This window comes from Trematomus bernacchii, unplaced genomic scaffold (assembly GCF_902827165.1).
Source record: "Trematomus bernacchii unplaced genomic scaffold, fTreBer1.1, whole genome shotgun sequence".
Classification (NCBI taxonomy): domain Eukaryota; kingdom Metazoa; phylum Chordata; class Actinopteri; order Perciformes; family Nototheniidae; genus Trematomus; species Trematomus bernacchii.
In genome coordinates, this window is record NW_022987778.1 from 3,074,818 (window position 1) to 3,089,286 (window position 14,469).

Here is a 14,469-nt window from a genome sequence, read left to right on the forward strand (position 1 = left end):
ATATAAACGAACAACAAATGATGTACAATTCTCCCAAAATGTTTTTTAATGCAAGTACAGGACTTTATATGTGAGTGTAGTCAGGTGTATTTCCAATGAAAGCTTACAGTATTCATATCATTGGAGAGGACACTTTGTTGTTGTTTAGGTTGCATTATAATTGCTTTCTAATTGAGCATGTAAATGTGACTACAGGTTGAAATTCAATTGGATATCTGGGTCTAAACATCTGCTTCTTGCTTCATTTAAAGTGGACCTATCATGCTATATTTGAATAATATAGTGTAGGACCATACGTATATAAGGCATATTTATACTTTTTTTTTTTCATAATACCAAACAGATCATGCATTTTAGCCATGCCTCATTTTGCTCAATTTGACATTTTTTAGCTCTGTTTTTGCAAGGGCTGATTCTGTGAGAACAGCACCACCCACAGGCCTGGCATATGTACTACAACGTCTCCAGCGCTTTCGAACGGCAATGGCCGTGGCTGTCTCCTCCTGATTGGTGGAGTTGGCCCAATAGCCGTAGCGCCACTGTCCTGACGTCAGGACAGTGTTCAAATCTGGATCAGTTTTTATCAGATCCGTTGCAGCCCCTTTTTTAGAGATTTGGGTATGGAGGAAAATAGAGAGGGTTGTGTTTTCTGACACTTGGTGAGTTCCCTGGAACACCGGGGACACATATTCATGTATAAAAGACGTACAAAAGTGCATTTTGCATGATAGGTCCCCTTTAAAATGTCGAAAAGAGTAAATATCAAGTTTTTTTAATTTCTGATTTCAATCTTGGTGAATAAAATGGTCCTTTCTTTTGTCTGTTGTGCCTTTGTCTGGTTTGAATGTGCCCAGGAATCAAGTTACATGTACAATCCTATCATGTTGTTGGACGTGAAGATGTTAACAAACCTGAACTGCTCTTGACGCCGTTGACCAAGCCTTTCCCCGGGCTGACGATCTCAGTCCTGGAGCCTTGAGTCTCGGACATCTTGATCAGCCTGGAGCTTCTGTCCGTGTCCTTCCTCTTCAGGGACGCTGACCGAGGCGAGGAGGAGTCCTTGGAGGTCTGCTTCGATGGAGTAGAGGACCTCTTCCTGACTTCGCCCTTACGGGAAGGGGAGGCCGATTTGGGTTTGCTCTTCCTGAGGCCCTTGGTGGTTTTGTGCTCCTTCTTAAGAAGTTTCTCTGTGCTGCTGTTATCATGGAGAAGAGCTTCTGGATCCACCATGCACACATCTGGGTGCGGAGGGTGGGGATAAGGGTCCTTCATCGCGGTTGGAGCCGGATCATGAGTCTTCTGCGATGACCTGGGTGATGAAGGATGGTGTCCACCGCCAGCTGCAGATAACTTGTCCACGGGAAGATGTTCAGCGTCCTCGTCCGAGTCCAGATTCCCTTCAGCTGTTATGGACGGACACTCTTCGGTTCCTGGAGGGACGTCAGAATCCGACTGCGAAGGCAACGACTCGCTCACTGATGTCGGAGGAGTTTCCTCTCCAGCTAGAGTCACGGCCAAACCAGAAGACATGGGTCCGGGCAGCTGGTGAGGCGCCTGTCCAGAGTCCCCATGAGCACTCGGGGTGTGGTGGGGCTTCTGCTTGTGCGACCTCCTTTTTACAGAGTGTTGCTCCTGATCGTCCTCGTCCCCTTCCTCAGAGTGCTCACTGCGTCCTTCCTCCTCGCCCTCGCCCTCGTCACTGGACAGCGGGTGAGGGCTGGGGTTCATGAACGATGGAGAAAGGTCTCCTTTGCGGTGTTTGTATTCGCAGGACGAGTAGCCTGGATGGGAGGAAGAGGAGGTGGCTCCGGTGTTCAAGTCAGACGGACGATCCGCCCTTGCTGCTCCTTTGCTGGATGTTTCTGTGTGATAGGCATCTTTTGAGGAGGACACAGAGGTACCGTGGGCACTGGTCATCCATTCCATTGCTTCCTCATCCTCTTCGTCCTCATCGTCATCCCCATAACCCGGAGGAGGGGCACTTGGGCAGTCTTCAGGCCTTTGTAGTAGCTCCCAATCAGATATACTGCTCCTTCTCCTTTCCACTAAGCTCTCTGGTGTCAAGCTTTTCTTCTCGTCTCCCTTACAATCTCCTGCTTGTTCACACATCTTTGTATCAGCTGTTGCCTTCTTCTCCTCTGCGCTGTCTTTACACATGATGCTTTCACTGTCTTTAGCCGTCTCTGCCTTTTCATCACTTCCTGACACCTTGGCGTCTTCCTTCAAAGCTGCATTTGTCTTTTCCTCTTTCACCTCCATTGTTGTGGCACATGTGGTTGTGCTGGCTCCACTATCACTCAGTGAAGGAAGCGAGGCGGTCTGTTGCCACGTTTCAGGTTTAGACACATAAGCAGAGGTGATGGCGACTGCCTTGGTCTCTGTGGACTGAGTGGTACTTTCAACCACATATGAGTCAGTTATCGATGGAAAACTCTGCTCCTGCTGTGCTACTTTGACAGTTTGACATATACGACATGGTAGGGTGCTGTCCTCCATTTCAAGTGTCACAGGCTCCTCTTCTTCTGATGATTCTTGGTATACCTTGTCAGATGAGTCAGCCCTTTGGAGGGGAGAGACATCAAAGCAAGCCTCTGATGAGGACAAACCCTCGGACACCTTGACTTGACTTTGTAAAGAAGGTGCCGCGGACGATGTAGTCATCCTAGTTTCTAGCATGTAGAAACTATCAGTGCTTGACTTTGTGTCCGTTTCAGGCTTTGCAGAACCACGTTGATCCATAGTCTGTTTGGCAGTGGTGGAGAAGACCGATGATGATGCTTTGGTATCATCAAACTGGCTGGGTAAAGACACTTTAGTTGTAGGTTTAGTCGTCACCTCCATGTACTCATCTCTCTGAAAGCCTCCAAAGCAAGAGCTGGAAGACTCAGCCCTGAACGATGGTTCCTCTTTGGCTAGAGGTACAGTAGAGCCTGATAACGTTTTAGCTTTGTCTCCAGACTCTTGGCTCAAAGGGCCGGACATTGAGGCTGAGGATGAGTAACTGTACGATGTGGAGGAGAATGTTGAAGTAGAGTATGTTAGGGTGGTGTATGTGCAAGGTGATGAGGCAGTTTCCTTGTGTTTTGCGCTGATCTCTAAGCTCTGCCTCTCGTCTTCTTGGCTGTAATGTTTGTCATCGCTAAGCTTGGATAGCTGGGAGGCCTCTGAGGTTTCTTTCTTATCTTCTTTCAATCCCACCTGACTTCCTTCACTGTGAAACTCAGAATAACCTCCAGATCTATTCTGTCCGATGTCGGCATAGCTTCCTCTTAGAGGGAGTGAGGGACTAGATGAAGGTAAAGACTCTGAATGGTCAGGTGGCAAAAAGCTGGACAAGGTGCTTGCGGGCATTGGTTCAGTGTCCTTGTTCAAAAAGCTTGGCGATAGAGACTCTTTGTCGTCATCTCCCTTTGTTGTCTGCAGGGCTTCATAGGAGGTATCCTGAGCCGATGATAACCTCCTGCTTGAGGTTGGTTCAGGAGACAAATGCTCTTTCTTAGTCTCAGGAAGTTTGGGAAGATCTGATGAAGTGAAATGGATGTCGTCCATTTTGTAAGGGTCTGGTGATGAAGTCATGTGACCAACATCTTCACTCTTTGTCTCGGGGACTTTTGATGTGGCGGCGTCATCTTCTTTGAGTGGTTTTGTTTCAGGCGATTGTGGTTTTCTGCATACCTCCTGCTGGTCTGAAGATGAGGCTTCACCAGTTGTTGGTTGAGAGACTTTTTCCTCTTTAAGGACACTTGATTCAGACAACTTTTTATTTGAGTCCTCCACCTCTGCTAACACAGCACTGTCACCAGAGGTACGTCTGCACATTTCCTTTTCGGACTGTTCCCTTGCGCCCTTCTCCATATCTACATCACTTAAGTCCTCGTCTTCATCCTCCTCCTCATCATCATCTTCGTCTTCATCATCATCCACATTGAAATCTTCCCCTTCTACAAGTAATCTTTTATCTATAAAGCTCTCTTTTCCATCAGGAAAGTCTAAAGTTGGTTTACAGGAGGCAGAGCTGCTCATGTGACTGTTGTCCGATGCCAAAACATTATCATCTATTTCCTGTCCTGAGAACGTGGCGGCAGATACAGGCCTTGAAGTGTCTTCTCTCTGTAAAGGTTTTGCTTGTTGAGGTAAAATGTCTTTTTCTGCAGGTGAATGCCGACCAGATGGAGATTTTTCTTTGAGCGACTCAGCAGATTTTTCTTTTTCTTTTTCCGTTGTTTTCTTTTCTGTAAATGCCTCAAAAGCTCCAGGAGTTGCTGAAACTTGAGTACCGAGATCTGACTGGCTCCATGATGGAGAGGGTGTCTCCTGTCTTAGTGGCACACTTGCTGATTGAGCAGATGTACTGCTACAAACAAGATCACTTTCTTGTGTCCCCCCTGATGGAAAAGCTGCAGCTGAAGCCCCTTCCTTCTCTTTTTCAGATTTCTCCGGTTTGTCCTCTTTAGGAGTGAAAGAATAAGACTCAGCAGCCTGGGACATTTTGTTATCCTGCATGTCTACGGATGAAAAGCTCCTGTCAACATAAGGTGTATCTGGTCTCTCTTCTTTCTGACTTTCTTCCTCCTGGCCTTTCTCTCTGTCTTCATATCTAGGTGAGGCACTTGGACTGTGGTGGCTGCTTCTTTCACTTTCTGTCAGAGACACCGGGCTGTAATCGACTCTACTGAAGGACAGAGGCTCTTCTTTGAACTGATCGTCCAGGAGGAACATGGCTCCTCCAGCCTCTGTCTGGCTTGTTCTTCTGTTATCATCAATATCAGAGGGGTGTTCGAAACCTAAAGAAACCTCACTTTCTTCCCTAGAGTCCAAGTCATGATCCTTTGGAATGGGCTTTTCATACGGATCATATTTGGACGCACCAAAGGTTGGCTTTTCTTCTCCGAGGCTACCACTGACAGTCTCTGAGGTCAGTTTTGCAGCGTCAGAGGGGCTCTTGTCTTCAGAGTCCAACGTGAAATAGGAACAAGGCGGGGGTAATCCTGGAGAAGCCACCTCTCGCTCTCCTTCCATCTCCCTCTCTGCTTCCTTCCCTGCTTTCTCCTCTAGTCCTGTCTTCTCTGCGGCGCTGCCTTCTGAACTAAACAGGGATGGGTGACTGTCGGTGCTCGATACCGTCGACAACGCAGGCTTTTTCTCCTCTGACATTGGTTGTGCTTTAGACGCGGGGACATCAGAAGCTGTTTCTTGTTTGGGAACAGTGGCTGTGTCCTCCTTTGATGTCACAGCATCAAAGGAGGGCTCTGGCTTTGCAAATGGTGCAACCGTGGTTTCTGTTTTCACAACACCTTTCCCAGCTGCAGGGGAAAAACTGTATTCTTCTTTTTCAAACTCATCAAGAGAGGGCTCCTGCATTGTGAGAGTTGGTATGATCACTGTGACGGATATCGGTGGTTTAGTTGGGTCACTCGTCTGTGGTTTTTGGGGCGAGGGGAGAACTACCGAGGGGATGTCATGTTCTGATTTCTTCAGATCTACCGACAGAGGTCTGGAACCAGCTCCCCCCATACAAATGTCCTCGTCCTCTACATCTTCCCTGTCTTCATCGGAGGACTGAACCACAAATGCAGGTTTGCAATCTGACTTGGATGCTTCACCTAATGTTGTCTCTGCAGGTTGTTTCATGGTTTTCTCCAGGTCTTTCTCTTGTACCTGCTCTTTCTCCCACTTCTCCTCCTTAGTGTGGTCGGCATCAGAGTCTTTCTCAGTGATCTCATCCGTCTTCCTGTCACGGATGTCATCAGTCTCATATGTGTATTCCTTTTCCTGTTCTTTTTCCATTTTCTGTTCTTTGCTCAGTTCAGCAACATGTGTGTCGTCCTTTCCTTTCTCTGTCTTCTCTTCTTGGCTGATAACAACCTTTTCCTCTGGGTCTCTCTCTCCCTGACTCTGGCTTGGAGACAGGTCTGTACTCCATGTACTTATAGAAGTGTCTTGCTGCATTGACGTAGCTCCGAAAGTTTCCTTCTCTTTCGGAGTTTCACCAGACTTCTCAGAGATGTCTTGATGTCGTGGCTTATCACTTACGTCACTAATATCATCCTTTTGGGGTTTGTCCCCTTCCAAGATCCAAGACACGGGAAGGTCTACCTCTTTTTTCTCATCCTTGGCACTAAATAATGGAGACTTCTCGGTCTCCAGTTTGATTACCACGTCCTTAGGTTGTGCAACACTGGAGTCTGTTGCTTTCTGTTTGTCATCTTGTTCAGTGTCCTTATCCTTTACGTCTTCACTTTTGGCTGAAGTACCAATGTTCTGCTCCTTAGATAAAAGCTCAGAACTCTTTTCTTTCATGTCTTGTTCGCCTATGTCATCCTTTGGTACATCTTTTACCTCAGCCTTGATGACTTTAACATCTTTTACCTCAGCCTTGCCCTCATCCGCAGGGCTTCTCAAACCATCTTTGCTTTCTTCATCCTTCGTACCAGAAATGTCATCCTTAATTGTTACTGTAGTTTCCTCCTTGTCCTCTTCCATACTGGATCTGACAGCACAGATATCTTTACTGATTTCTTTCTCCTTATCATCTCGTGTGGTGGGTTTAGCAACACATTCCTCCGTTGATGTTTTGACAGTGGGAATGTCTTTGCTCATCATGACATCCATCTTGGAAGTGTTGTCTCTGTTTGTTTCTTGGTCCTTTGTGTCCTCCATGCCTGGTTTGACGCCATCCTTAAGAGTCTCGTTTGAGGAACTATCTTCCCTACTGGTCAGTTTCTCTCCAGCTTCTGTCACGGTAAGTTTAGTAGCAGCAGTATCATCTTTACTCCCGTCTCCCTTCTTCTCTTCTTCTACAGTAGGTTTGAAGGTGCTAGCATCATCCTTGCTTGTTGTCATATCTTCTTCGTGCCTTTCTGTTTCAGAGATATCATCTTTACCCGTCTCTCTCTCTCGTTCTGCAGTTGGCTTGGGAGCAGAAATGTCCTCTTTCCTCAGAGTTGCATCCCTTCCCTGCACTGTGGTGGGGCTGGTGGGCGAGATAGCATCTTTACAAATGTCTTGCTCATTTTCTTCTTTCATGATAACAGCAGACGTATCAGTCTTACTAATCAGTTCTTCTTCTTTGGTGAGTTTAGCCCCAGTAATGTCACCCATCCCTTTCTCTTTCTCTTTCTCCTCCCCAGTAAAAGGCTTAGAAGCAGATATTTCTATCTTTCCCATCTCTTTCTTATCCTCAATCACTTTTATATCAGATGTTTCCGCCTCCTTTTCCTCATCTTTAGTTTGCTCAACGATGGGCATGGCGTCCTTCTTAAACTCTTTTTCCATCTCGTCTTTAAGAGGCTTGATATCTGTGGTTTCGACCATTTGAGTCTCGTTTGCTTCGGCCTTTACAGTCCTAATGTCACAAATATCACCCTCTTTCTTCTCCTCCTCTTTCAGAATCTCACTCTTAGACACAGCGTCCCTTTTAACCTCAGTCTCCATAGCACCGGCTTTCGTCTTGAGGTCAAATTCATCATCTTTCTGCTCACCTTTGATTCGTGTGACCTGAGACGCAGCAGTTTCCATCTCTGCTTCTTCAGTAGTGTTGATGTCAGGTTGATCTTTTCCAGGCTCTTTCTGTTGATCTGTAAGAGCTCCATCCACTGCGGAGACGTCCTTTGCAATTTTCTCTTCCTTCATGGGTTTAATATCCGAGGTGATCCCCTTTACTGCCTCTTTCTCATCTGTGAAGAACATGACGGCAGAAACACCTTCCTGGGTGACAGATTTCCGTCTTTGCTCATCCTTCAATTGTATGATATCAGAAGTGTCGTCCATTTCCTTTTCCTGTTCCACCTTAACTGCAGACTTATCATCGTGATGGTCGTCATCATCATCATCATCATCATCGAGGAAAGTGCTCTCCCTCTCTGGAAAGGTACTTGGCACTTTAGGCACTTTCTCTCTGAGCGTAGAGTCAACCTCTTCATCAATGTGTCCAGAGGAGACGAGGGAATCTCTTCCTGACATGGGGGACTGAACATCTGTTGAAGACGCAGCAGCAGGGATTGTTTCTGTGTCTTTGCCTTCATCTTGTTGCACTGATGAAGAGTCCTTTTCTGACTCCTTCATCACTGGAACCTCTTCTATGTGTTTCTCCAAAGATGTGGGAACTTCCCCTTCAAGTAGATCTGCTTTCTGTGTGTCTGTTTGTGTCTCATCCTTCTTTGTAGTTTCAGTTGTCGTGACGACATGGAGGACCTCCGCTTGCTTCTGCTGCTCCAAATCAGGGCTCGCCTTCGTCTTGTCTCCCACTGGGGACTGACGAAGAGGAGAGTGAGCTGCACTCGGTGGTCCAGAATGAGGAGGAGATGCCATTTTCACAGTGATATCATCTGGACTGAAGCAGCGCTCTTCGCTCTCTGAAGTCACTGAGTCTGACCCAAAAGGTCTCGTAGGCACAACAGATGAACGATCTCTAGGGGCAACGGCATCCATGTTCTCTTCTTCAATTGGAAGGTGGATTGGTTTGGTTTCCTTGATAGACACTGAGCCAGCAAGCTGTGTGATATCAGTCTCTTTACCTTGTAGAAATTGGGATGAAGCATATCCCTCTTGGAGTTTCTCAAGTGAAATGTCAACATTAGGAGTTTGGTCTTCATCATCCTCCTCTTCCTCTTCCTCTTCAGAGTGAGCTTCAGGAGCTTTAGTGGATGTTTTGACTTCTGCAACCGGAAGATGCAAGTCATCAGATGGAGACTTGATTTGTTTGTCTTCCTCTAGAGAAGGTGGTGAAATAGTTCCTGCAGAGAGTGGCTGCTCTTTGCCTTGGCTGGCGTCAGGTGGGGAGGAGAGGGGGCTTTTAGGCGGGTCCTCGGCTCGAGGGGCCGCGACAGAACCCCCAGAATGATCCTCTGCGATAGAAGTCGGAAAGGAGCACACTTTGTCGTACTCGGTGATGGACGTGGCAGAAGACACATGCTCCTCTTCGGCCAGAGGAGCCGTGATGATGCTGGTGAACACCGACACCTGCTCCTGCACGCCGGGGAGGAACATCTTCTCAGTCACAGCGGCAGCTTGAATCTCCCGCATGCCGTGAATGTTCACAAAGGATTCAGTTTGATCCGGAACAGAGATGTCGTAGGCACCGACGTCGTATTGAAGGTGTGGTATCCTCTCCTCTGCCTCCTCGTGAATCTCCTCGTCAGAGATGGTCTGTTCTGTCTCAGAGTAGCCGGGGATGGTCTCGTCCTGGATGTAGGAGACGGGCTCAGCTGCAGTGGCTCCGTGAAATACGGAGGTTATGGGAGCTGTGGCCCCTCCAACATGCGACAGGTAGCCCTCCTCCTCTTCCTCTTCCTCTTCTTCAGTTGCATCTTCAGGTTTGATCTCTTCGTCTGCTATAACATCTAAATCCTCGACCTCCTCCAGTTCGGCTTTCTCCAGCACCTCTTCGTCTTCCTCTTCCTCTTCGAAGGGGATATATTTAGTCGCTGCCAGATTTCCTGTTTTCTCCATTTCTTCTAACTCGTGTTTCCTGTCAAGCCCTTCGTCCTTTGCCTCCTTCCATTTTGCTTCGTCTTCCTCTTCACCGATTCCCATATCTTCTTCTTCCTCCTCGCCAGTTGTCTTTTTAGCAGCTGGGGACTCGTCGTCTTCTTCTTCCTCTCCTTCTTCTTCTTCATCCTGAGAGGCTGCTCCTTCGTCCTCAAACTTTTGAGCGTCTTCCATTTCTCTCAGCTCTTTCTCTTTGTCTTCTGCTTTAGCTTCTGGGGCTGAGTCGTCCTTTTCTGGAGACGTAGGCTCGGCAGATTCAGTTGCAACAGATCTTTTCAGATCATCAAAGTCCTTGGTGAGGTCTTCAGGGCTCGAGGTGACGGACGTGAGCTCAGCAGCTCCGTTCTCTGCTGGTTCAGGCTGAATGGGTTCAGGCTCTTCTGCAGGTAACGCCTTTGCTGCCTTGCCTTTTCCACTCTTGGCTTTACTTGTTGTCTTAGCTTTGTGTAATGTCTTCCTGACCTCCGGTGTAAACGTTTTCAGCTCAGGTTTAGTCATTTTCCTCAGCTCTGGTTTGGACGAGTCCTTCTTCTTCTTGTCGTCTTTGGACTTAACATCTTTCGAGTCATCCCTCTTTACTTTCTTGATCTCTTTCTTTTCCTTGTCCTTTTTCTCATCCATCTTTGACACCCTTTCCTTCGGGTGCTTTTTGATCGATTTCTCTTTCAGGAGCTTTTTCTTCTCCGGGACATCACTTTTGGATTTGATCATTTTAGTAGGCTTTTTCTCTTCTTCTACGTTTTCCTTGACAGAGTCACTCTTTGCCTCGGTGGCGGCTGAGACATCGTCTTGTCCTTCGGTTTCTTTCTTTGAGGCTTTCACAGTAGTCTTCGGGGACGACTTGAGACTCTCTTTGCTGTCTGTTCTTTGTTTTAATTTGGTTTGTTTGATAACAGAGGGAGGAGCTCCGGAGGCAATGTCCTTTTGTGTGGCGACAGGATAGCGCAAGAAGTCAAGGTGCTTCAATTTTTCCAGGCCTTCCAGGATCTTGTTCTGCGGTGCATTCCCAGGGAACAACACTCTGATGATCTTTTCTGCAGGGTTGGCAGGCAGCCAGACAACCAAGGCTGTAACTGATGTCAGGTAGGGCACAGATATTTCTCCTTCTTTCCCGTTGGGCAGAATAATACCAGTTTTAGCCTTGCTGTTTCCAGCCCACTTCTGCATTAAAAACTGCATCTCTTTACTATCTTTGACAGGGTTGAGAACATACATGTCCAACTTGCCCACTCCCATCTTGTGGAACAGAGTAATGGGCTCTATGGTGTTGCCGGACACTCGGAAGAGAGGCTCCGGTTTGATTCCTAGTTTACTCAGGTACTGCAAAGTCAGGGAGGCTTCTTCGATGCTGCGCTTCACTTTAAGATTAGATTCTGGCATACGGAGCTTCTCGGGCACGTTGAAGAAAACCACACCTAGCTCAGGAGAGATCAGGTTCTTCATCCAGTCGTTGTAGTTGACGGAGCCTTGAGAATGCTCCTCCTCTTGTTCGGCTATCTTCCTCTGGAGCAGCCCATTGATACCTGGGAGATTGTCTGCGCCGATGTGTGTGAGCAGAACCGAGTCAATGCGGTCCAAGTGACGGACCAGCTTCCAGAAGCATGACTTTCGTTCAGAGCCTCCATCCACTAAGATGTTGAAGCCATTCACGGCAAAGAGAGCCGAGTCTCCTCGCCCGCCGGGAAAGATGTAGCAACACGGTTTGGAGAGTTTCAGGAAGCCTCCGGACGTGGGAGGCTCCAGGAGCTCGAAAGGTGAGGGGACATCCACCGTCTCAGAGACATACTCTGTGAACTCGGTGACGCCCTCCATCTTGGGAAGAACAGACTCAGGGTTTAGTTTGTATTCCAGAAAGTCCCTCAGGGTCTGCTGTTGTCCCAGGGAGCTCCAGCCCACCTCCCCGCGGCAGGACACAGTGAGAGTAGCCTGCTGCTTCGGGGCTGTTGAGCCCAGCAACTCACTGACCTGCAGGAGGGACAAACCCAGGCAGAGAGTCAGTAATGCAATGAGGCAAGATGGTAGACCATTTTGTTAACTCGAATGTGAGATAAGTGGGGGCTGAACATTAACATACATACAGTTATTTGTGTAGATTCAAGATTTAAGATTCAAGGTTTATGTGTGCATAGCTACAGTGTGGTTATGACAACGAAAATCGTAGGTCACAGGCTCCTCCAACGGTGCAACACAATACAACAGATAAAATAGTGCAAGTAATTAAAATAAAATAGAATATAGTAGAAATAGTGCAGAATAGTCTATATACAAGTAATTGGAATATTGATATATATAAGTTGCATTTTGTTGTCTACAGTGCCAGTATATATATTCCTAAATGGTATCAGCATGTACCTATGCTTTCATATTTTAAGGAGAGTTCACCCCAACAATCTGAAATATTTGTCCTCTTTCTATGACCAGGATATGCTAGGTAATCTACAGATCTTGTTGTGACCAGTATCCTGTAGGAAACATTTTCTACAGAACTAAATCCACATCTAGTAAAGGGCCCGTGCTCACTCATTGGAAGGTGTAATGCAGTAGAAAAAGTTCCTTCATGAAACTGCTCACTACAAGGTCTGTGGATTAGTTGCTTACTAGTTAGTTGAGTAACCAGGTCATGATTTCTGGAAAGAGAGTATTTTAAATGTAATTTTCGGGGGGTTTGTAAACCACAAGCCTAGTGTCATCATGTTCGTCCATGTTCTAGAGAGATCTAACATCTCAACGGCTGATACTATATCCCACATGCAACTCAAACCAAACAAAAAAGATAATCAAGACTGATAAGTAGCACTACAGCTAACAGGAAACAAATATAGATTTTCTGAAACTCTTCAATCAGGCAGTGGGTTGGACTCACCCCAGGATCAGAGAAGACTCGTGAGAGGGTCTGGTGGTTGAAAACGCCGCTTTGAAGAAGAAGGCCACCGTGATCCGAGCTCTGTCCACTCAGGACCAGAAGCTTCTGTGCTGCAGAGTCAGTGACCAGAGACTCGATCTGACACACACACACACACACACACACACACCACACACACACACACACACACACACACACACACACACACACACACACACACACACACACACACACACACACACACACACACACACACACACACACACAGCGAGAGGGGGGAGACAGAGGACAGTTAAAGAAGAGATAACATTGCCACATTACAAAGGGAAATGCCTCTTTCACTGGCAAATAAATGACCTTTAATTGTGTCAAGGTTAACCCGATTGCCAATGTGTTCTCTGCAATAAATACAGACAAATATAAAAGACACGAAGGTCATCAGGGTTTCTATTATTATATATCCTTTACAAATGTAAGGGCCATGATTTGCTGGAATCTTAACACAATACTTATTTTCTACATCTACTGTGGTAAAAAATACTAGGATGCATTAATTCTCTGTCCAGATTTACATTATTGCTTTCTTTAATCAGATGACATGCTCAACAACTGTGGCCATTTATCAAAGACCTTATTTGTTTAGATGCCACACGACTCATTTCTAAGCGTATAATTAGACAGCAGGGCCCTGTATTCCAGGATATGATGAAATTACCTCTGATACGACAGAATCTTCTGAAGGGTTGACCAGCACTACGGTCTCTAAGACATCACTTCTGTGGTGGAGAGTCCTTTGTCCTGAAGCAGAAGATTGAAAACATAATGTCAACACCTTGTGTCAATGAAGCACTTCAGACGAAGATTAAGATTCAACTCCATCAAGATCTGAAGGTTGGACACTGTCGTCCAGCTGAAGACATCCAGCTGGACGACATTGAAGTCGTTTTCAATTGTGCCAGTTTTTAATGATCAGGGTTCATACACTTTTTCACCAATGATTTTCCAGGACTTCTCCAGGACCTTTACCTAATTTTCCATGACCAAAACATTACTCTTTCTCAGCGGTACCACTGAAAATGGTTTATTTGAACATGGAACAGGAAAATAAGGTCTGCATATGAAACATGTTGTGCCTATCTAAAACAAGCTTCTACAGACTAAAGCAGCTAACATCTCTCACCAGCAAAATACCTCGTCAGTTAAATGCCATTTTACATTTCATTACTATACGATACAGTATTTATTATCATTATAGTATTACTATTTCGGCATTTGATGCAACTTTAGTTGAATTTCCATGACTTTTCCAGGTTTTTAATGACCGTAAGAACCCTGAATGATGTATAATAGTTTATTTTATTTGCATATAGATTGGTTAATGTGCCATTTAATTTGTGTTTTTACGACCACTGTGTTCGTCTGCCTGTATTGTCTGTGTTTTATCTGTGTAACTTTGTGCATGCTGCCCTTCTTGGCCAGGTCGCTCTTGGAAAAGAGATTTTAATCTCAATGAGACTTTTACCTGGTTAAATAAAGGATATATATATATCCAGACCTAATCCAGGAAACCTCTTTGAGTCAGGGAGATGTACTTCACTGCATTCTGCTTTGTATGTGGGACAATCACGAGAGAGACGAGCAACCCACCCACCCACGTGTGCATCAACGCAAGAACAAAAGTAGGAAATGGGTCACTGTTTTCTGTTGGGGGAAAATTCAACTATTTAAAAAATCCATCCAAACTGATAACCTACCCCTAACCCCTGGATAATTCATGTATTCTTATTGTGATTCTGATACGTTTTTTCATACATTATCTTACACTATCCCAATTTAAACATCTGCTTTTCTGGACACAGACAGAAAGAAACGCCACTTGCAATCTGGTCCTGCTTAAATAGTTTTCTTATTTCTTTATTCCAGGCCAGACATATTAACAATTATGTCAATAAAAACCCCAATGCATTCAAATGTGCACACAAGACCACAGGAAACATCACTAAATGCACTGCATTGTTTAACATACATTGTTTCCACACATCCAAATGCATATTCATTGTAATCGTGCATCAGCAGTTCATTCTCAGGGCTGATAAGCTTTTAATTCCCCTTTGTTT

The 14,469-nt window shown here is 45.9% G+C and overlaps 1 protein-coding gene across 2 annotated transcripts in view; it reads right to left on the reverse strand.

Moving 5' to 3' along the window:
- map1ab (microtubule-associated protein 1Ab) overlaps positions 1-14,469 on the reverse strand; it is a 70,548-nt gene that overhangs the window by 2,584 nt on the left and 53,495 nt on the right. For both annotated transcript variants that reach the window (XM_034149199.1, XM_034149200.1), the window contains 3 exons: positions 13,068-13,150; positions 12,353-12,490; positions 912-11,454 (listed from right to left, as the gene is read on the reverse strand). In XM_034149199.1, the coding sequence (XP_034005090.1) occupies positions 912-11,454; positions 12,353-12,490; positions 13,068-13,150 (10,764 nt within the window). The remainder of the gene's footprint in view (positions 1-911; positions 11,455-12,352; positions 12,491-13,067; positions 13,151-14,469) is intronic.